The following is a 22,913-nucleotide window of genomic DNA, read 5'->3' as shown; positions in this document are numbered from 1 at the left end:
GAGCCTCCCAAGATGATTGAACGCACTTTATAAATTGCTATTTATTTAAAGTACGACGTCAGCGCCTTTCCCGTTCAGCCGCAGCGCTGTCTTTGGTTGGAGGTCCAATGGGGGGGGGGGTCCATAAAAAGTGATTCTGGTGCAACATCTGAAAAGCGGTCTTATCGCCATAGTAACCAACAGATGGGTCCTGCTAATTGGTCCATTCCGTGAGTTTCTATGGTGACCACGTTTCAAGATCTGCACCAGAATCCTTGGTCAATCAACCAGATAAAGTCATCCAAAACTAGAGGCTTAGATGGAATGGAAGGAAGTTTATTGCGATGGTAGTAGATAAATGGAACAGCCTCCCAGCAGAAGCAGTAGAGGTTAATAATGTTGGCTTTAAAGTCATTAGATAGCATAATATTTCATGCTGCAGAAAGCAGAACCTCCGTGTCCTCCGCATGCAAATAAACAGCGATAACCGGCTGCTTAGTCAAGAGATTAAAATAAAATGGCAAAACTACAACTCTCATCATGCTGGGCTGGGAAAAGAGGAATTCGGTGAACAGATGCGACCCCCCCCCCCCCCGTCACAGAGCTATTCTCTATACTGATTCCGTAATCATATTTAAAACTTTTCACAAAGTGAAGACAATAAGTTTTTAAAGGTTTAAAAAACAAATGATCATCTTTATTAATTATTATAATTATTATTACTTTTATTATTGATTATAATTATTATTATTACTATTTTTATTATTACTATTATTATTATTATTATTATTATAGTGATACAGTGATAGTAGTGGTAGTAGCGATTATTATTATATTATTATCTTACATTTATATGGCCCCAACATTTTCCAGTCTAGTTCAAAACCAGAACCAGTGAGGGGAACTCGGCTCGCAGGCTGACAATCTAGAGGAAAACTTCTTACGGAACGCAATCATTTGTGAAATATTTTATAACATTATTAATGTCGGATGATTCCACTCCGCCTTCCAACGACGCGGACTGGCCGACAGCACCACGCACTCACACACACTCACTCATACTCACACTCACATACTCACGCACTCACACACATTCGCACACACACACGCATTCACACACTCATACATACACTCACACATTCACGCACTCACACACACTCACGTACTCACACACATTCGCACATACGCATTCACACACGCATTCACACACAGGCGCACACACTCACACATTCACACACGCACGCACGCACATACACTTACGCACTCACACCCTCACACTCCAGCAGATGAGTATAGAAATGCAGGGTGCGGCCGCTGGCCTTAAAGTGCCAGAACTGCCTCATCGTTGCCGGGCCGACCCTGAACATAACGATGAATCTATTTCATTTATTTATTGTTACGTGGAGCGTTCCTCCAATCAGGACGGGCCGGCCCGGTGCATGCTGGGATTAAAATACAGTGTTTTTCAAATTATCAGGAGAAAAATGCAGAACTGGCTTTAAAACAGAAAAGCGATGGCCGCCGGGGTTTATAGCGCCCATATTATTTACAACCACGGAAGAACTTTGTGTCGGCCTCCAGGGGCCGATAAGGATAGGAATTAGCCAGGTAACCCTTTCACTCCCGGAATATTCTGTGTACCTTTGGCCCCTTGGGAGACAACGAACCATCTGAGACGCCTGGTAACCCTTTCCAAACAGCCCGCAGCATCCTATGGGGGGCATTTTCTGTTAACCCCTTAATACCTTTTTCTGCATCAAACACAATCAGAGGCGGAGGACGACAACACCGCTCCGCGCATGCACAACCCAACATTTACTTGCAAAACGATAGGAAACAAACACATTTACACCTCGATAATTGGGGTGACATTCCCACGGGATTGAGTGTAAGGAGGTTTTATTTTAGTGAGAGGGTAGATAAGTGGAACAGCCTCCCAGCAGAAGTGGTAGAGGGTAATACAGTGAGGCTATTAAACATGCATGGGATAGACAGACGGCTCCTGAATCTAAGACGAGACCAACGACTGATTAAGGTTTGAGTCTTTACAGCAGGAGAAACGGGCGACTAGACGGGGGCCGAATGGGGTCGATCTGCCGGCAGGTTCTGTGTTATTCTGGACTGCTTAGGTCAGAGTTCATCGTTTGTTCCCTGCATGCGCAGAGCTCGGGAGGGGTGGGGATCGCCGGCTATAAATATTCCGGTATAAAGGGAGGCGAGCGGGGCGTGCGGACTCAGAAGGTCAGGCGGTCCTGCGCAGCATCGCGGGACCAGTCCAGGAATCCGTTTCCTCGAGTCTTGTATTTATGGTGGGGCCCCCTAAATCTTTGTTTCTCTTGGGGCCCCAAAAAACCTGGAGCGACCCCCGATATAAATGAAAGTGAAATAAAGGGAAGTATCGGGGAACTCAACTCATCATAAAGTGACGGCTGATAAGAGTGTTTGAGTCACCCTGCCTGATCCGACGCCCAGCGGCGCCCCTCAGCTCCAATTAACTCTTTACACACAAATGCAAATGGATCTATGAGCCTTTAGTGAGCGGACTTGGAGATTCTTGATGTATTAACCCTTTAATAGCCCATCGTGATGATACCAGGCAGCGACTCGCCAAATGTGTTACCCAAGTGGCTCTAATACCAGTCGTCAAGAAGCACTTAATTGAGGCACCTGCATTCAAGCAGGGATATCAACCATAACATACTGGTAGCAAAAGCACCAACTGGGAGTCTTATATTTGATCCCAGCAGGAGGGGGAATAGGAAGGCGTCAGACTGCATGACCCTGAGAATCTGCCCCTTCACCTTGAGATTGGGGCAAAAACCCTGAGAGTTCCCAGTGACAGGCGTGCGTAGAAGTGATTATCCACGAGGGCGAGAGAGCACCTTTGAGCCGCGTTCGTTGTACAATAATCTGGGTGCGATCGCTTTTTCTGCATTCTTTATCTTAATAAACATCCCGTATCTGACATTCCCGCAGAGTTACAACACAGGACAGCCCTGACAGTGACTATCACTACTACCACTACTATCACTGCCATCACTACCATCACTACTATTACTATCACTGCCATCACTACTACCACTACTACCACAACTATCACTACTATTACTACCATCGCTACTACCACTACTATCACTGCCATCACTACCATCACTACTATTACTATCACTGCCATCACTACTACCACTACTATCACTGCCATCACTACTATCACTGCCATGACTACTACCACAACTATCACTGCCATCACTACCATCACTACTATTACTACCACTACTATCACTGCCATCACTACTATCACTGCCATGGCTACTACCACTACTATCGCTACTACCACTAACATTACTGCTTTCACTACTATCACTACCATCACTGCTATCACAACCATCACTACTACCACTACCATCACTCCTATCAATGCTATCACTACTACCACTACTATCACTGCTATCACTACTATCACTACTATTACTACCATGGCTACTACCGCTACTATCACTACTATCGATACTATCACTACTGTCACTGCAGTCCAGTGGGATGCCCACATTACGGCCTCTCCTCATACACTGATTTACAAAGATTTTGCACTGGTCCGTGTCGTCATTGTTGTGATGTCATATCACCATTCTCTGCCGGAACTGAGGTCTACGCTGAGTGGGGTCGTCAGGGCAGATCATCGACCCCACCCAGCTGATGATACTTGAAAGTGGGGTCGTTCGGCTGGACAGTGCCCAAAAATCAGGACTGCCCCACTTAAAACAGGACACTTGGAGGGTATGCATAGTCTGCAGAGGAATGAATTAAAAATGATCACTAAACCAGAGCCAAACCTTTTTAGGTGCAAATTCCTTCTTAATACCTAAATCCGAGTTACTGTTGCTCATCCGACTCCTTTTATGACACTTTTATATGCAACACCCTTGTTGATGAGGCAAATCAGGGGTTAACGGGAGGGAATGGCGCTCTGTTTAAGTCATCTTTGGATGCAAGGGTTAAAAAAAAAAAAAGACAATTTGACCGGAGTGTGAATGAACCCAGGCGATCATGTGATATACAACGTATTCTTTAAACCGAACCTCGGGGGTGAGGACTTGGTTTTTTTTTATTTTTTTTTTATAAATGAACATTTGGGGTGGAAAAATTTAACCGAATCATTCGTAATAAATAAATTCCATCCGGCTCCGGGGAGGTTAAAAAACATAAAATCTGCTCTTTAAATGCTAGGAGGGTGAGAAAATGATTTATTTGCAGCGCACTGCCCATCACTCTGGCACGCAAAGGGTTAATCATCAACCACCAAGAGGCAGTCTTGACCTCCCTTCGCCGCGATAACCCGAGTACGGATCTGAGCTGTCATGAACTCGAGAGTTAATAATGTTCCGTGTTATTGATTAAGAAATCTCTTAAGTGCGTGGGTGCGACGGATAAACCATTAAAGGAGAGCACACGTTGGGCAGAGGGGTATGAAGGGCAGGTGATGGTTAGCAATAGAGCAGCCGTCCCCTGGGCTTCTCTGATTTGGTGAATTTGGGTAATTTGGTGCTTTCTTCACATTCTTAATATCTCTACGACTGATTTCACAATGACTGGATCCTTTCTGTATTCCTTCTATGGTCGTTCTGTGCAGTCCCTTAGGTGAATATGTATTGTTTGTTCGTCACAGGCATCGGGATTTTCTGTACCGAGGATACAGATTTCACCTTGAATATGGTATCAAGCTTAAAAATATTGTGCTTCAGATATTTAGAAACACAGAATCTGCCCCTAATTGCCCCATTTAGTCTGCCCGTTGTAAGGACCCAAAGCTTAATCAGTCCTCTGTTTCTCTTCTACCTTAAATGTGCTGTCTAATGTCTAAAATGCACACAACATACTAAGTACTATGCTCACGGACCTGTTCCTTTAATTAAAATATATTAAGCCCCACCCCCGAGGAGCCCATTGCACTTCACATTGCTATAGTGTGAAATACTCTGCACTTTCATGTAGTACTACAGATTAGCATCACATTGGATTCCTGGGGGGCATCTTAGAAAGACCAGCAGGAATTATTACCCATCTGCGTTGTTCTACAATGGATTCATTAAATTGTTTCTGGAATTTGCCATATAAGAAAGTTTAGTATTTTTTCTACGTTTCCTGCTTTGAGACCTCGGAGGTTCTTCGCGTTGGAATCGGTAACCCCTTTCCCAGCCCTAACTTTCCAGGTAATAAACGTGAGATGGAACGATACAGATCTGGCCAAATATTAACCCGAACGCATCCTATTACCCTGACAATTTATGAGTCTTTTATCTCACAATGCAAATACCCGGCAACCTATGGACTAGAAATTTGCAAACAACACAGCAGCCTTTATTTATTTTTTTATATCCAATAATCAGACCCGGCCATTGGGACCCAGGAGTGATGGGAGTGATAAAGGGCTATTGGAACACAGGAGTGATGGGAGTGATAAAGGACCATTGGAACACAGGAGTGATGGGAGTGATAAAGGGCCATTGGGACACAGGAGTGATGGGAGTGATAAAGGGCCATTGGAACACAGGAGTGATGGGAGTGATAAAGGGCCATTGGAACACAGGAGTGATGGGAGTGATAAAGGGCCATTGGGACCCAGGAGTGATGGGAGTGATAAAGGGCCATTGGGACACAGGAGTGATGGGAGTGATAAAGGGCCATTGGAGCACAGGAGTGATGGGAGTGATAAAGGGCCATTGGGACACAGGAGTGATGGGAGTGATAAAGGGCCGTTGGAACACAGGAGTGATGGGAGTGATAAAGGGCCATTGGAACACAGGAGTGATGGGAGTGATAAAGGGCTTCTGTACGCCTATGAAGAAATTCCATTAAAAATCAGCCAGTGAATAAATGAATACTGAAATACAAAAAGTTGTGCCCTCCATAGTCTGTATTTGCCCCCTACCTACAGCGGGGTCTCAAACTCCTTCAAGGTGATCACAGAATTCAGCCCCAAGACGGCCCTGAAACCCGGCGTATAAATCTGTATTTAATAAAAAGAATTAATTATATTTTTCTATCGCGCAGATTTTAAAAGCGTTTACCTGCTGCTGATGACATCATCGCCCTTTGAGTCCTGGGTTTTGTGTACGGAAAACGAGTAGGAAAGTTTAACAGGAAAGATGGAGCTGCGTCTATCCCTGGAGTCCGAATGCGACGACAGCACCGAGCGAATACGCCCCTGCGAGCGCCAGGATCTGCTGGAGCGTTTATTCTGCATCGACGAGCACCTTGTGCTTTAAACGCACTAATGAGCTGGATGCGGACAGGACACAGAAGTCTCCTCATTAGCACAAATTCCGCACAAAGGACATTGTTTCTTAACGAGAAGGAAACAGAAGGAATGAAAGGACAGAAATATTCATTTTCCCATCTTTTGGACAATAAGATGATGAAAACCAGGACGGTGATGATGTGAGAACTTCACCAATTACGGTATATTCGCTCCTAGTGTAAAAATATTTTGCCAGTTTTCTTTTTTTTATCACAGTTATAGTTTTCCCCCCGTAATATAAAGTTTTCAGGCAGCTGTATACCAGCCGTTTGTATGATTCTCGTTCTGTTATCTGTTCCCCAATCTACTAAACACCCCGACTCCTTATCATACTGCCTGTGGTAAGCAATAGAATGACTCAGTCTTAATCCCCCAGTCAGACTCTCTGACTAATGAAGGTCTATGGAGGAACGGACTTCATTAGCATTGCCATAAAGCATCAGCTCAGTGCGGTGCTTGAGCCGGGAAAGTCACCCAAAATATCACATGACTGACAGCACCGGCGGCTCCAGGTCTGCAGATAATCCACGATCCGGGACAATAAGATCAGAGTCCGAGCGTAAAGTATATGAGTGAGGATACATTGTAGTTAATGAGTGAGGATACATTGTAGTTACTGTTACCCTCCATAGGAAGGAAGTCCAATGTCTGAACGTGAAGACCCCGCAGAAACGTCGTCCTTAGTCTGCCGTTCATATCGAGGTCACCGAGGTCTGTGTGCCGGGGTCTTCGATGCCCAAAACAGCAGCTAAAACTTCATAATACATAGTAATTCAGGATCAGGGATTTACCATACATAACAAGTGTCCTTCAGTGGAAGGTACAGTCCCACAAGGGGACCCCAAATCCCATGCCCCTCCCCCTCCTCCCCTCTTTTCTAGGAGCTCAGGGTGTTTGCTGGGTATGAGGGGATCGCAGGGTTCTACTGCCCTAAAAGCTCCGATCTCATCTATGTCAGAACATAGGGGGTCCTGCTGAAAACCCATTTATTCCCAAAGTAAAATGAAATTTATCGTTCCAATAAAACACAAGACACAAGAATTGTAAATTTTTCTTTAGTTTTTTTTTTTCATTGTAATTTAAGATTATTTTACAGGTTTTTTAAAATCACACAAAAAAGAAGGCACTTAAAATCCTTTTTTTTTTTTTTATACCCCAAAGAAGTTAAATGTATTAATTCTCATTTTTTTCCTCTCTCTCTGAAACAGATATACAATAAAAATATAATATATATAGTAAAAAATAATAACTTTAGGATTATTGGCAGCCCTTATTCCAAGACAGAAGTGTTTCCGTGTAGATAAAGCTAAAGGTGGATAGACTAACGGGGGCTTCCATCGCAGGCTGGGGGTCTGAAGGAAGGAAGGAGTCGTAATTCTGTTCTTGCACCTTTTGGACGCCGAGTCCGGTGCATATAGTTTATTCCTTACAAATCTAAAGGGTTTTTTTCTAACATACCTGCCAAGTATCCTGTTGTATTTCTACAAGTCCCTTTCTGATACCCAAATCTTGGCAGGTATGAACGTTATGGGGGGGGGGTGTGCAAACAGCAAGAAATGTGTTTAGAAATTAATTTGCATAAACTCCTTTTAAATTCTAGGAGGTTTGCAATACAAGGATGAGTCTAAAAAAAAAAAAAAAAAAAAAAAAAAAAAAGTATATACACATTATAAGTGGACTAATAAAAATGGTGCAAAAAATAGACATTTTGGGTGTAGTACTTCCAGCAGCCTTTATGTGATCTACTCCATTAGGTGGTCCAGGGGCATTCTGCACCCAACCATGTACCCCGTGACCCCTATAGAGGGGAGCACATTGACTCTGCATACGTCTACATGCCCTGGATACAGATTTACCAAAATATACCCCCAAATTATCAAACATTAATGAAAAACCCAGGTGCGGCCCATGTGCTAAAAACATCCACTTTTCTGCGTGCACCCGGGGGGAACTTTACAGCATTTCTTTTCAGAAGCCAGGGGGGAAGCAGTTTTCTGTTACACTCGTCTTAACGAGCAGTCGGGGACATCCTGCGTCATTGGCTTTAAAAAGGTCCCTCAGGGTCTCTAAAGAGATAGAAACGATATCTAGCTGCGTAGAGACGTTTCCGTAGCACAGAGGATGAAACGTTCTATTTTCTGCTGTATTTTTATCGTTACGGATTGGCGACAAATAACGCAAAACACTTGATTCTCCCAGAAATGGCGATTAAATTCAATACAACTGTGTGATGGTGTGACGGCGCCCTCTGCTGGCATCCTCACCGTGTTACACACAAGCAGTAACAACAACACAAACAGCGCCCTCTGCCGGGGGGGTACAGTGCCCTCTCCCGGGGGGGGGTACAGCGCCCTCTCCCGGGGGGGGGGTACAGCGCCCTCTCCCGGGGGGGGGGGTACAGCGCCCTCTCCCGGGGGGGGGGTACAGCGCCCTCTCCCGGGGGGGGGGTACAGCGCCCTCTCCGGGGGGGGGGGGGGAAGCAGATACGAGCGAGTTTGCATATCAAATACCCAAAAATCTCTTCCGGATCGACAGAAATCATTAGCGGGTTTAAGGAGATTCTAATAATATCCCAATGCCAGAGATTAGAATAATTTCAATTTAAATTAATTGCCCGACCAAAAAAAATAAAAACAAAACAAGCTGCTGTCATCTAAGAAAACAAAATATATCAGTTTGGCGCCCAACATTCAAACAAAAAAACCCCTCAAATACTAGCAATAAAGGTTAGAAGAATCTACGATGCCTCCGAGTTCAGCAAATTGTTAGCAAGAGATTCCCCAAATTTACTTCCTAAAAACCCGGAATTTCTCCCATTAAATGTCAAAATGTAACGAGAAAAATAAAACAGAAAAAAATCTACAAGAATTAAAAAAAACCTATAAATTTACCTTTTTTTATAGAGATTATTTGCAAAAGAATGCGGCGAGAATTAACCCCTCGCTGTGAACCTTTTCAAATCTCCGTAAAAATTCCATATATTATGTACAGATATACATTTCTAGAACTGTGTTTCTATATAAAAATAAAGAGGGGGATACGATCTTTGCCTTGGCGATACGTTGGTGCGGCGGGAAGGGGCAGTGACCGGGAAAGCCAGCGTGCGCGGAATGAGAGTGCTGAGAGTCGTAGTCCTACAAAGTGACAGCGGCCGAGACGCAAGCCAATAAACCCCGGCTGGAAAGAGGAGATCTGCAAAGCCTTGACTGTTGGGGAGGCCTGGAGATCAGCGAAGAATTGGGTTAAAACGAATAAATTTCAACGTTATGATGCAAGGACGTCAGACAGGATCACCGAAAAATCCACATTTTATTTGGTCCATGTTTTACTCCCTGGGGCTGATTTCTCCGCATCTGGACCCAAAAACAAAGAACCTTAACCGTCCATAGAGACCGGGGGTATTAACCACAAACCCAAATCACAGCAAACTTCGGGGGGGGGTGAACTATTTATTAAAAAAAACCCCAAAAAACAGAAGAACAAAGCCGAGGCCTAAACCGCGGAATAAAGAAAAGAGGGCGCCGGTCGGGTTATCGATCACCAGACCGGAACCCGAATGCTGCTGAAGATTACGGCTTCGCCAAGAATCGGGTTCCTCAGAGCGCAATGCGATCTTTACGATGTGTCGCTCTCCCCGCCAGCACTTAAAAGGTTAATCATTTAAGGCAAGTTCGTATGCGCGGATCTATGCGATGCAGCAACGAGGGGGACGACAAAGGCACAGATGCGACGCTCCCTTGCTGACCCTATATCCCCCCATAGCAGGTACCTATAGGGGCTTTAGGTCAGAGGTCAGAGAGGGACGCGTTTGATAATAAATAAGGAAATAACTCAAGTCTTAATCCAGGAGATGAACCTCTTCCCCTAAAACGTTCCGGATCGATACGGAAAAGGTGTTAACCGTATGCCTCATTACTCGGGGGTCTGTACTCGGGGGTCCCGCCGGCAGAATGAAACCCACCACGGCGTGCCGCGCCAAAAATAAAAGCATAAAAGATGCAGGGTCAGCCTTTTAATCCCCCCGTCCCCGGATACCCGCGCCACGACCCTGCCACCTCGCCCCGGAGACCCCCCCAAAGCGGTGAATACCGGATACCAAATGAGATTTAGTGTCATCTATATACTGCCTGCGCAAGGGCTTAAATACACCAAGTGACCCTTTAGCTCTCCAGCGTTCCTCTCTCCGCTCCACCGACCCAAGCGGACTCCGTTAGCACCCTCGCCGTGACGGATCTTTGGGTTACCGCGCTCATTCTCGCCTTCCACGCACTTTCTAGTCTCTGCCGATCAAATTCCAAGTCTGAAAATCTTTTTAAAATAAAAAAAAGTATTTTTTCTTTTAAAAAGTGGTAATCGCAGCCAGCCTGCTGCTTGGATACGAAGCCCCGCTATAACACAGACTTTTGTGTTACGAGCGGGAGACTTAAGTGTCGTAATACTTTCTCTGTTATACCTCCAGGATTTTCTCCATGGAGGCCGCTATATTCTTAAAAAAAAAAAAAAAAAAAAAAAAAAAGTCACATTTCTGGTGATACGTAAGGCAGGAAAAAAATATATATATAAAAAAATAAATAAAACGAAAGACTCAAATGTTCTGGGATTTAACGAAAAAGGAAGTAAAAACAGACGTTGAGAGCTTTTGCATCGCTAGACGGGGAGAAATTGTTGTTCCTCCCCGGTTACCGTCACCAACGCAAACCGAATTCTAAAAAATATAGATTTTTTTTAAATACACATATGATTTGTTTTTTTTATAGCAAATTTCCACAACAGACCCCAAAAATCAGGGACCGCAAACCCGCATCTCTTTCCTTAATGTTGGGACTACGATTCCCTTCAAGCGCAGTCAGCCAGAGTGGGGCTGCGGTTGATGGGAGTGGTAGTCAGACATCATTGCCTTCCGCGCGTTCAGCGTACTAAGGCTTTATATTGCTCTTGCAAAAGGGTTGCAGCATTAAATAGAAAACGGGAAGGCACAGGAGAGCCTTTATCTATTCTCAGCAGATGGTGTAGGTTGGGGCCACCCTCCGGCCCTTCCACGTGCGCACACCTGCCTACAGGTACGCACGAGCCCCCGCCGCCACCCCCCCCTCCAATCATTAGCTGGCGGTCCTGCGCTGCTTTAGAACGCTGTACACGTCGTCGGCGCGACTGAGTCTCTCGAAGAAGGGGAGAAGGTCTAGGAGCTCGGTGTCCGTCATGTCGTCAAACCACGAAGCCACCGGCACCTGAGAACAAGAAGGAAGCAACATAAAAAAAAAAATTAATACATAGCTGCACAGCTCCGGTCCTCGAGGGCTGTATATGGGCCACAAATTATTATTATTATTTTTATTAATAGGCAACTTATTTAAAAATTCATGAAATTATCTTTTTTTGGGGCAGAGATACAGAGCGTTCCTGCCCTTTGTGCTCCTCGGGGGTTGGACATAAGTAGCTCTGGTTTAAAGTGACGGCGAACGCATTTAAACAACAAGAAAAACAAACATAAAAAGAGCAGTTTGGCAGGAAAATGTTACAGTTGTTACTTTGTTGCTAAACCTGCCTGGAATATCACCAAACTATGTACGGATCGTCCCACGCAGTGTACGAATGGGAACATGGTTCGGGAAAAAGTATAAAAACACAGATTTTTATTTTTTGCACTTTAAAACTTAACTAAAAAAAAAAAAAAAAAAAAAAAAGCGAACCCAGAGAGGGCAGGATTATATTACTAAAATAAATAAATATATTCTAATCTAAAACCATAAATATTACACGATTGGCCCGATATCCTTAGTATTTATATAATAGATTGATGTTGTGTGATATCCCATTGTACAGCGCCGCGGAATAGGATGGCGCTATACGAATCAGTAAATGGTTATTATAATATATAGAATATATTTCGTACGGCGTTGTCCGGGTGGAAGATGTAGGACGCCGGGGAATTGTCGATGATTATGAGTTTGTTGAGGTCTCGCCCCAGCCGGCTCAGGTCCTTCACGTAGTTCCCCCGATGGAAGGCGCAGGACTCTCGGAAAAGTCGCGCCCTGAAGGCTCCCCATTTATCCAAGAGGTCAGCCACGGGGTCCGCGTACTATAACAGGAGAGGGGGGGCAGGTTAACCACAAGGAGCAGGAAATAATCACCAGGGGATATATTAATGGTTAAATACAGTTTTGCCCGTTTTCATGTTTTTTTAGCACCGTTGTGGTCTGGGTTACGATATTCTCCCAGGCTGCTAAATAAACCTACTACGGCTTCCAAGGCTGATCCAGTAAAGGAGTTTCAGGACTAACCTTGGCGAGGCTGGCCGTGAACAGCACGCACTCGAACATCTCTCCCATCCGCCTGAGGAACTCATCCACGTGGGGTCTCTTTAACACATACACCTGGGGCAGGTAGGGGGAAGACGGTCAGGTAAACGTCCGAATACAGCATTCCTATAGACTACGGCATCGGTTACTTAAAATAATCCTGACAATAATTGTAAAGTTTCTGAATCAAAATAAAAATGTAGCAGAATTTTGTTTTAACCAAGCCTTTCTATAATGAGCCAGACCACAATATGACATTAGGTGCCGTACGTCAAACTTTGTGATGGACTCCTGGACCTAAAACATTATTAAAAAAAAAAAAAAAAAAAAAAAAATTATATATATATACACACACACACACACACACACACACACACACACACACACACACACACACACACACACACACACACACACAGTGTGGGTTACATGCTACTAATACAAATTAATAATGATAAGTTTTATATTCTTTTAACTTTTTTTTTTATTATTATTATTTATTTTTTTACCTTATATGGTTGGGTTTTCGTGCCGCTCGTGGCCGCCTCTGGATCCAAGTAATCGAGAATAGGCTGAAATCAGACAGCACAGCCTATCCTGGATTACTTGAACCCAGCGGCCGACCAGCCGGGACGTCGTCGAGATCCCGGTTTTCCGGCGAGAATATTAAATAAATGAATTATAATAATTCGGGAAAAAAACATTTTATTAAAGGGGGGGGGACAGAGAAACTACCCCAAAAACCCTAAACCAGGAGGAGAGGAAAAAAAATACCTGATGAACAGTTCCCTCGATCTCTACAGGAATGATGAAGTCGGCGTTGTTAACCGGCTGCAAAAATAAAGTAGACGCGATACAAACGATGAGCGAAAAATCAAATATTAAGCCGTCACTTGGTTTCATTTTCATAGAACCCTGTGATACCCTCATACCTCCTAGAGAGGGGCTTCGGGGGGGGAACAAGAGAGAGGGGTGTCGAGGGGGGACAAGAGAGGGGCGCCAGGGGTTTGGGGCCCAAAATAGGAATAATTGGAAAGTACCATAATGTGTGTAAAATGCAAAATAAAAATATGCTGGGTCCTCGTTTTCTATGGAAATTAGATCAGTGATTTTAATTCCAGCCCTACTTGCCCCCCTCCCATCATATTCAGCTTTCAGGTTGCCTGGCAACAGCACACAAGCATAACCCACCTTGAACGAGCTATGTACTAAAGTTTCATCCAAGTCGATGACCACACAGATCTTCCCCGCGTCCCGCGGTTTCACCTCCGAGAGAAGATACTTAACAGACGCCTGAGGAGCAAAGAACGAGAGGCCGATTTATTTATATAAATATAAAAAGGCCGGGAATGGGATACAGCCTTCGTATTTAAGTGGGGCGCTGAGACAATGGAAGCATTTAGTGTAATCACAATGATTCAGATTATAAAATAGAGTTTTTTAAATCCATGTTACTGTATCAGTGACGAGCAGCTGGTGCAGTACACGCAATCACCACAAGGGGGCAGCAGATCCACATCATCCCGGATAATCTCTTAAACCAATTATTTGCTTATTTACAGCCAAATACCCCGGTGAGTGGCAAAGTTAATCACCTCTCAGACTGGGATTTTAATACAATTTTACCCCATTTACTGAGCCGCAAACTCTTCAGATAATAAAGGAAAACTTCTATGCTACGGAATCTATCAACACATCATTTCCCACGCTGGTCTCTGAAAGGGTTAAACATTAAATTTAAACAAAAATGCAGTCATTTCCTAGAATGAGTCCAATGAATAATAAAGTAAAAAATATTATATTTTTTTTTTTGGGGGGGGGCCTTCCGCAAAGTGTCAGAAGAACTCACGCCGCAGCCAAAATAAAATAGTTTTTTTTTTTATCTCGATATCCAGAAGCCTGCAGGTTAAAGAAGAAAAATGATTGTGATATTTTGTTTGTTTGTTTGTGCTGTAAACATTGTGGCATAACAATGGGGGATGGGGTGGAAAAAGCATCAGTGCTACAAGTCACAAGGGGTAGGTCTGCATGGTGGAACAGCCTGGAGCTTAGTAAATAAAGGGTAATCATATAATAATACAGACTACAGCGTCACCGACGCTAGCAAATGTTTCAATTCCTGTTTTATATCAGGAGAGTTAGCATTTGAGGACAAAAGCCAAAAAAGAAATAATTAAAAAAAAATAGAATTAAAGTGTAATAAATGTAAAAAAATCTCTTTATTGGTCAAAGACGACACAAACGATACACCTTTCTGCAGCCCGTGTTATACGAGGGCATCGTCCATCGTCCTGGGACGTGTCGGACACGGGGGGTCCTTTAAGAATGACGGCGACAGTCCGCCTACCTTTGGGAGCGAGCCGTTCTCCTCCGCCACGAGGGGGGCGTTATTGTTGACCGGTAGCGGCTCGGCATCTTCGTGACACAGGCAGCAGAAGAGCGAGTGGAAGATGCTGCGGCTCCTGGGTTTCTTGCTAGAGGAGTTCTGAGCACCTGCAGGGAGGGCGAGAGGAGACGGCTTCGTTTAACGCGCCCGGTCCGCTATATATTAATGTATATATTCCTAAGAGTAGCCGTTCTATGCGTTCCGGCCTCGTTTATCTTCACGGTGAAATAACGGTGGCAAATAACCTACATGGCGTATTATCAAAGACCCGATGAAGGGGGGGGGAGTCGTTTTTACGAGATGTGACACAAAAATGAAATTAAACCCGAAATATTTACGTGCGGTAATAGAAGTGATGGGAGTACTAGCAGTGAGGGGAGTACAGGCAGTGATGGGAGTACAGGCAGTGAGGGGAGTACAGGCAGTGAGGGGAGTACAGGCAGTGAGGGGAGTACAGGCAGAGATGGGAGTCTGAGCAAAGAGCAATTTTCCTTTTAACTGAAAACATGAAACCAAAACACGCGTCTCCGTGATCCCCGGGGCCCTCGGTGGGATTACCGTATTCTTTAGAGATTATACAGGATCGCTGCACCGTAATCCTTACTCTGTTAACAAGCTTTATTTTAATCAGCCGCGCGCTTTGCTGCTCCCAGATCGCTCTCAAGCCGACAGCCAGATGCCAAACAATTCTACAAACTGACGAGCAACGTTCGGAATCAATTATCTCCCCATCTACATGCCAGCGATGCCCCCCCCCCGGCAACACCAACCCATCCATTCCGAACATTAATTACCAACCTAGCTACAAATGGAATATCTTCATAGGCCCTTTATCACTCCCATCACTCCTGTGTTCCAATGGCCCTTTATCACTCCCATCACTCCTGTGTTCCAATGGCCCTTTATCACTCCCATCACTCCTGTGTTCCAATGGCCCTTTATCACTCCCATCACTCCTGTGACACACCGACACTCAGTGATGCACTATACTACTCTATGGCTCGTCTCAAACTACCGCAGCGTCTATGCAGCAATCGCCAGACTTCTACCCAAATCCTCTGCAGCAGCGAAGCCACGGAGGTAGATCTGAGCAGCAGTTTAAAGCGGAGGACGGTGGCAGGTGAGGCGCTCGGTGAGCTAGGAGTCTCGGGGGAATTTTCCTGGATTAGGGCTACTACAGAGTGTTATAAAAACCGAGCATGCGCGATAAACATCAAATCTGTAAGGAAGGCAACAAAAGAATTGCAACTTCTGCAATAACAGAGGATTAGGTGAAAATGCATTCAGGGTGCATGCGTGCGCAGGAGAGAAAATGCGATATGGTTGCTGGAATTTTGGGTGGGGTTGAGTCCCTTTAAGGTCCCAGAGTTCAACCTCAGTCCAGGGGCACTCGAGCAGAAACTTCACAACAAACCCTCCCCTCCCAAGAATGCTGTTGCAACATTAGTTACTCCCGTAACCCATTCACTGCCAGGGGGCCAGTACAGCAACATCTGCGGAGACTAATGAGGCACAAGGCTAGGGTGACCACACTGACCGCTTTTATATGGACACTTATACATTTCACATTTTACTGAGCAGAACTAGAAGCTCAGAGGCTTAGATGGAATGGAAGGAAGTTTTACTTTACTGAGAGGGTGGTAGATAAGTGGAACAGCCTCGCAGCGGAAGGGGTAGAGGGTAGTACAGTGAGGGTATTAAACCTGCATGGGATAGACATACGGCTCCTGAATCTAAGACGAGACCAACGACTGATTAAATGTCAAGAAACATATTAACAAACTCCAGACCAAGTTTCTACAGAATAGCGACCTGGAACAAAAAAACATCAAATATGAGAATATTTCAGCATCATCCCTCGCCATTTGCCCCAACCAGCTCTCCTTTTGCCCCATTTATTGCCCTCTCTGTAGCTACGGCCCCCATGATGCCGTGCAGCTGGGACAGGAACGGGAACTAGCTGAGCCCCTTGTTCTGGAGCCGATATCCGTTCCCCGCAGCTCTGCCAGAATACACACAGAGAAGGGGATATGACCCCGAGGAAGGGCTCCGGAATATTAAACAGATCCTCTCTCTGGCTTAGAACAATTGCTTATGTCTCTGGAATCACAGGGCAGTTATCTACGTCGGGGCAACAGATGCCTGACTTTAACCCCGTCATTGCCCAAAAAGGCTTAAACCTACTGCTAAACATTTCTGATCTCACAGACGAGCGCAAGCGGTCAGCGACCAATCGGGAATTTCCATCTGCAGTAAAGCCAAATCTGTTCTCTTTCGGGGGCCAGTGAGACACCCAGCTTGTTTATTTGCCGTTCCCCACTTACAGGTATTGGGACCCTCATATTTGCATCGGTGCCCTTAACCCTATCGCTGCTCTATTGTTAAGTTGCCGATTGCTGTTTAGTGGTTCAGGCCCCGTTTTAAAGGTGTGGGTAGGGAGAGAAGAAACGGATGAGATAACGCCGGCTCGGCCACAGATCTCAGCTTCGGATTGGGAAACTTTTAAAAATTAAAACATTTGCAGAATAATTACATAAATACTAAAACAAAAAAACACAAGCTAAAGGTATTTTAACGAATCAATTTACACCGTTATGCTACAGCTGTAATGGTGACATCAGATACATCTGCCCGGGGGGCAAATAAATGGGGTAAATGTATAAAGACAGTTCCAAAACGGGATCACCCCTCCTAGTGACACCACTGTACAAGACCCCCCCCCCCAAGAGCTTAAAACATAAAATATACTGTTTATGGCTTTTTTTTTTTGCTGGGCTGGTTACAAAATTGCTTGCGCATTTGTGTCCCCCCCCCCATTTTTGCGCCTAACATTCCTTTTCAAATTGCCCCCCCCCGGACTTCTGTCTAAGTGAGAATCAGGTGTAGTTTTACCTCACAGGCCAAGCGCTCGGTTACCGGGGAGACAAGTAGGGGACGTCACTTAAAACGAATTATTAATTACTTTTGTATAAAAAAACAAATTATATACCCCACATATTTCCGCAAAAGCTTCGATTTCCCGGCAGCCGAACGTCAAACGTTACAAAGTAACAGATTTGTTTGTAAACAGCGCTGAATGGGAAACAGTGTAGCATTTTCTTGACAAAGCTTTATTGTACAGCGCATTCTGTGACAAAAACACGGAGCAGCGCAGAGAGCAGTCGGTGGCCTTCGCTAGGGGTTGTAAAACCTAATAAAATGCGATAAACTAACAGGACATGCGACGTTGACACGTTTACGGAGCAAACAGCTGCGGGAGGAGATTCTGCGGCTTTGCAGCTCTAACGAGGCGTTTACTGACATCCCGCGGCTTCATAACTAAGGAGCGGCAGCTACAGCGAGATGTAAGGGCACCCGGGGCAGGCAGAAGACATGCGCGGCAGAAGACTCTGCTCTACTGGAAAGCGGAATGTTGGTGCAATAAAGGGACACTTTATTAAATATGATAGCTGAGCACCCCTTGAATGTTTTAACCCCCTCTCCTCTCAAATGCATGGAGGGTTTCATCAGCATCCCCACCGACGCATTTTGCTTGCACCCCTAACAGCTTACAGGAGACGCATTCAGCTGAACACAATTCCTGCTGGCCAGCGCGCATGCGCACAATACTCACCGCTGCGTGGAAGTTCCAGGGGGTCTAAGGAGACCACCCGCCTGCATGCGCAGAAAGCACTCCCACTGGTTTCAAATGCAGCGCTTTCCTGCACCTGATTGGCTGATTTAAGCAGCCAAACTGGTGTGAAAATCCGACCATTGAGGGGGAGCTGCAGCTTCTCCTAAAGACAGGTGGTGCTCTTTCTCACAGCCAAAGAACCCATAAAGAAAGTACTTAGAAACCGCTCTGCATCGTCCATCGGGGAGGCCGCACGATGAAGCGCCCCCAAGACTCGCCGTGCGCTGCAGAGTATTACAATGCGAAACGCTCTGCGCAGCCTCTGACTCGATGGCCCACTAGCCCCCGAGCTCCGGAATAGGAAACGGAGCTATACATATAAACCGTGATCTGGGTTAGGCCCTCGCTGGCCCTCACGGTCACCAAAAGTGCAATAATTTGTAATCATCTGATTTTATTTACATTTGGGGGGGGTTGCTGTTGGACTTTGCCTCTCATCATGATCACCAGGTCTCCATGGCGACTGCTCCATATTTACAACTTTACCCCAGAATTGCACTATATGCATAACCCAACACAGATAGGAAAATACCCGGATAGTGGCCATGAATTCCAACACTGTTTCAGCAAACCACCTCTATCGGGAGGCTTCTCTATGCATTTCCCACTCCTTTAGTAAACATGTGACTTCGCTTCACACCATCATCACTATTTCAAAACTACAATAAATACTTATTATGATCCATAGTTTAGAAATCTATAAAACGGTCAAATGTACGGCCAGCGCACCAACACTCAAGGAATAAATACTACAGACACAGACCCTTAACGAAGTACCTGCTAAGGATTGTGGGAGTTGTTGTCTAATCACAGTTTGTATCACTACCCTGCATTAATACCTACAGAATCTGCCCCGTCCAGTCGGCCGTTTCTCCTGCTGTAAAGACTCAAACCTTAATCAGTCGTTGGTCTCGTCTTAGATTCAGGAGCCGTATGTCTATCCCATGCATGTTTAATCCCCGCACTGTATTACCCTCTACCACCTCTGCTGGGAGGCTGTTCTAATCTACTACTCTCTCAGTAAAAACAACCTGGCTTATGCCCAGAGTAGGGGTCACTACTAGTTGACCAGCAGCTGTTGGCAACAAAGTGACATCCAGAACAACAGGGAAACGTGACAGGTCTGAAAAACCCTGAAAACATCACAATATGCCGAGGCAGCAAAAACATTAATTCTAATTTACCGGATACCACATGTTTAGGGTTAAATTAGGGCTGATCAGTGTGGCAACTGTCAAATTAGCAAGAAAGGGTTAAAACAACGGCAGATCAGCTGGAATCAGAAATGGGATCGCTTGATCCAGAACAGGATCCATTAAAATGGGGTTTTAACCCTTAAAAGGTCTTTCCATTGCAGAAACGAGGTGCGTTTCTATCACACCTTCCTAACTCTTTCCAACGATCTCAGTTCAGCCAGGGATACCAACACGAGGCAGCAAAACATTTGGGGGTTTAGCGAATGCTGCTTACGCTGCGACATCGACGGGACCCCCAACCTAAACATTACAGAGATCAACCTTCTAGATTGTAAGTTCCTTTGAACAAGACTCTCCTCGCCTTTTGTTTCTGTCCAAATTGTTATGAGAAGCACTACTTTTTAAATGATTATTACGGTAATTGCTTTATATAGTGCCAACAAATTCCGTAGCGCTGTACAATGGGTAGACAGGACATAGCAAATAGTATATAACATAACTATATGGCTTACAGAAATAACAAGTGAGGAGGGCCCGGCTCAAAGGAGCTTACACTCTCCTGTTTACCCGTTTGTACAGCGCTGCTGAGTATGATGGCGCTATATAAATCAACGAATAACAGCAGGGAGTTCCAGAATTTTCCTCCCCCTACCGCGGCTCAGTACTTTCCGACTTCATATAAATCTAGAAATACGGAGCAGTAAAAAAAAAAAAAACAACAACAAAGAACAAAATACTTTCAAGACCAAATGCCGCGTTAGAGTAACCGTTCCCGGTACACAGGGACAGGACATGATTTCTGCTGGGAACCATTAATTGACAGGTGACACAAAAGCCGGCACGGATAGGTGGCTGCCATGGAAACAAGAGAATCCTTGTGAAAATGTTATGTGTTGTTTTTATGTCTTTCATGGGAAACAATAAAATGACAGGTGTGTGAAGGGTTATTTGCTTAGCACACTAGAGAGGACAATTACAACGAACAGATCGGCCCCATTCGGCCCCCGTCTAGTCGCCTGTTTTTCCTGCTGTAAAGACTCAAACCTTAATCAATCGTTGTTTAAATCCCCTCTACCACTTCTTTTGGGAGGCTGTTCCACTTATCTACCACCATCTCAGTAACGTAATGCTTCCTTGATGTTTTGTCTGAGTAGAGCAGCGCCACTAAATAAAGACATCATACCTTCTGCTGCTCAAAGGGTTAAAAAATGTCCACCTTAAGGAGCAGATATAATTCCGACACTTCCAGGAACTCCAGTAACAACAACAATAATAATGACAATAACAACAACAATAACAACAATAACAACAACAATGATAACAATAACAAACAGAACGCTGTAACATTTTAATAAATTGTATTCTGCAGCAATAACAAAAATAATCACCGGTTCCTCCCAAATAACATTATAATTACAAGATAAAAATGGGAAAAAAGAGAAGTTATAAACTTAACCCTTTACATGCCAGAAGTGTTCCTATCCCGGACTGTCATTTAAAACGGTAACCAGATTGCTGCCAACTACTGTATAAAATATCACACACTTTAACCCTTCACACCCCAGAGCCGAGTGTGAAGGCATTTAAGCAGGGAGGCAGTAAGATGGGGCCCCGGGGGGGTAAAGAATGAGCCTCTATAACCACATGGGGGGGGGTACTGTGACATATTTCTAATGTGCCCCGCCCCCTTCTTACAGGCTCCATAAGAAATCTGTCAGTTGCCACTTTACTAGCCCCCTGATCACCTTTACCATATTAACCCTTTCGCTGCCGGGAGGCGTCATTAAACCAGCCACAATATAGCGTGGAAGGCAATGTATGGTTTCAGATCCCGGTTAGGGGCATTAAGGATCAGGGGTTCGCAGGGCAAATTGCAATGCCCCAGCAGCTGGAAATCCAACAAATGATCCCAGTAATCTGCCTGATCCCAGTAATCCGCCTGATCCCTTAAACACACCATGCAGGGAGGGGGGTGGGGGGTGTTTGCATGCAAATCTGAGGATAACATGACATGAACATGTCACTTGCCATGTGCAGACTGTGTGCCCAAGACTTGGGGGGCTGGGAGTCCACCCCATGTTGCCCCCTCACCTTTCTCTTGCAAGGGAGAGTTCACATCTTCTCGGCTGACCTGGGTGAATATGGACGGATTGTCCATCACACCTCCCCAGAGCTCGAATCTCCTCCTGCCAGCACTTTCACTTCTTCCTCCCTCTGGCTTTGGGGTGAGATGAACAAATAAGGAAAAAAAAGGGAGAAGGGGAGAGGATGGAGGGCATGGGAGACCGATGGGGGGCAGAGAAAAAAACGACAGGAGGGAAAAGAGGGGAAAACAAAAAAAGAAAAAAAAGGGGAGATTGCTGGAAACTTTGTTACAACATGGAGTTCCTCTGCTCACAATCTCTGATACAAACATGGAACCCAGGGGCGGTTTCAAGGAGCCCCATTAAAGCGGCGATACCTCCCGCTCCCTCTAGGGGCCGCTCACTCCCCTCTCTCACACACACGGCTGTTAGGGCTCAACGCTTAACACATTCAGTGCCAGGATCCATCAATATGCATTCTCATTCAATTTATCAGAAATGATAATGTGGAGAATATAAAAAAAGAAAAAAAGTGTAGGAATTGGAAAAAAATGGGCGGAGTTATAGGCAAGAGTAAGCAGGGCAATCATTAAGCCAATTTAGCTGTAAAATATGGTGCAATAGGTTGATTCTGAGAAAAGTCAAACATTAACCGTTTCAGAGCCAATCACATAAATTCTATTGCGGCGAATATTGATTTCAAAATGATTAGAATTGGACAACATTCAGTTTAATTAAATCACATTATAGATGAGTCATATTAATGGTTTGAGAGCAGTTTTTTGACGCAGGAGCATCACACTGGAGTACCCCAAAACTGTTCATATTTTGGAGAAACATTCCTTCTCTGTGCACCTCTTTCCTCCGCTGTTGTCCCTCTTTCCTCCCTGATACCCCTCTTTCCTCCCTGATACCCCTCTTTCCTCCCATACCACTCTTTCCTCCCCTGATGCCCTTCTTTCCTCCTCCTTTCCTTTATAAATTAAACGGGGTAAATA

The 22,913-nt window shown here is 44.9% G+C and overlaps 1 protein-coding gene across 1 annotated transcript; it reads right to left on the bottom strand.

The window, feature by feature from the left end:
- Nucleotides 1-11,364: 11,364 nt before the first annotated feature.
- Nucleotides 11,365-22,179, bottom strand: CTDSP1 (CTD small phosphatase 1). Its single transcript, XM_053470924.1, has 7 exons — nucleotides 21,923-22,179; nucleotides 14,924-15,069; nucleotides 13,768-13,869; nucleotides 13,351-13,407; nucleotides 12,559-12,651; nucleotides 12,171-12,356; nucleotides 11,365-11,505 (listed from the first exon to the last, which is right to left on the bottom strand). Exons 1-7 carry the CDS (start codon nucleotides 21,987-21,989, stop codon nucleotides 11,377-11,379), a joined length of 780 nt encoding a protein of 259 aa, XP_053326899.1. The 5' UTR covers nucleotides 21,990-22,179; the 3' UTR covers nucleotides 11,365-11,376.
- Nucleotides 22,180-22,913: the final 734 nt, after the last annotated feature.

The sequence above is a fragment of the Spea bombifrons genome, chromosome 7, assembly GCF_027358695.1.
Source record: "Spea bombifrons isolate aSpeBom1 chromosome 7, aSpeBom1.2.pri, whole genome shotgun sequence".
In the NCBI taxonomy this organism is placed as follows: domain Eukaryota; kingdom Metazoa; phylum Chordata; class Amphibia; order Anura; family Pelobatidae; genus Spea; species Spea bombifrons.
Note: the sequence above shows the minus strand (reverse complement) of the source record. Positions and strands in the feature narration are given on the sequence as shown.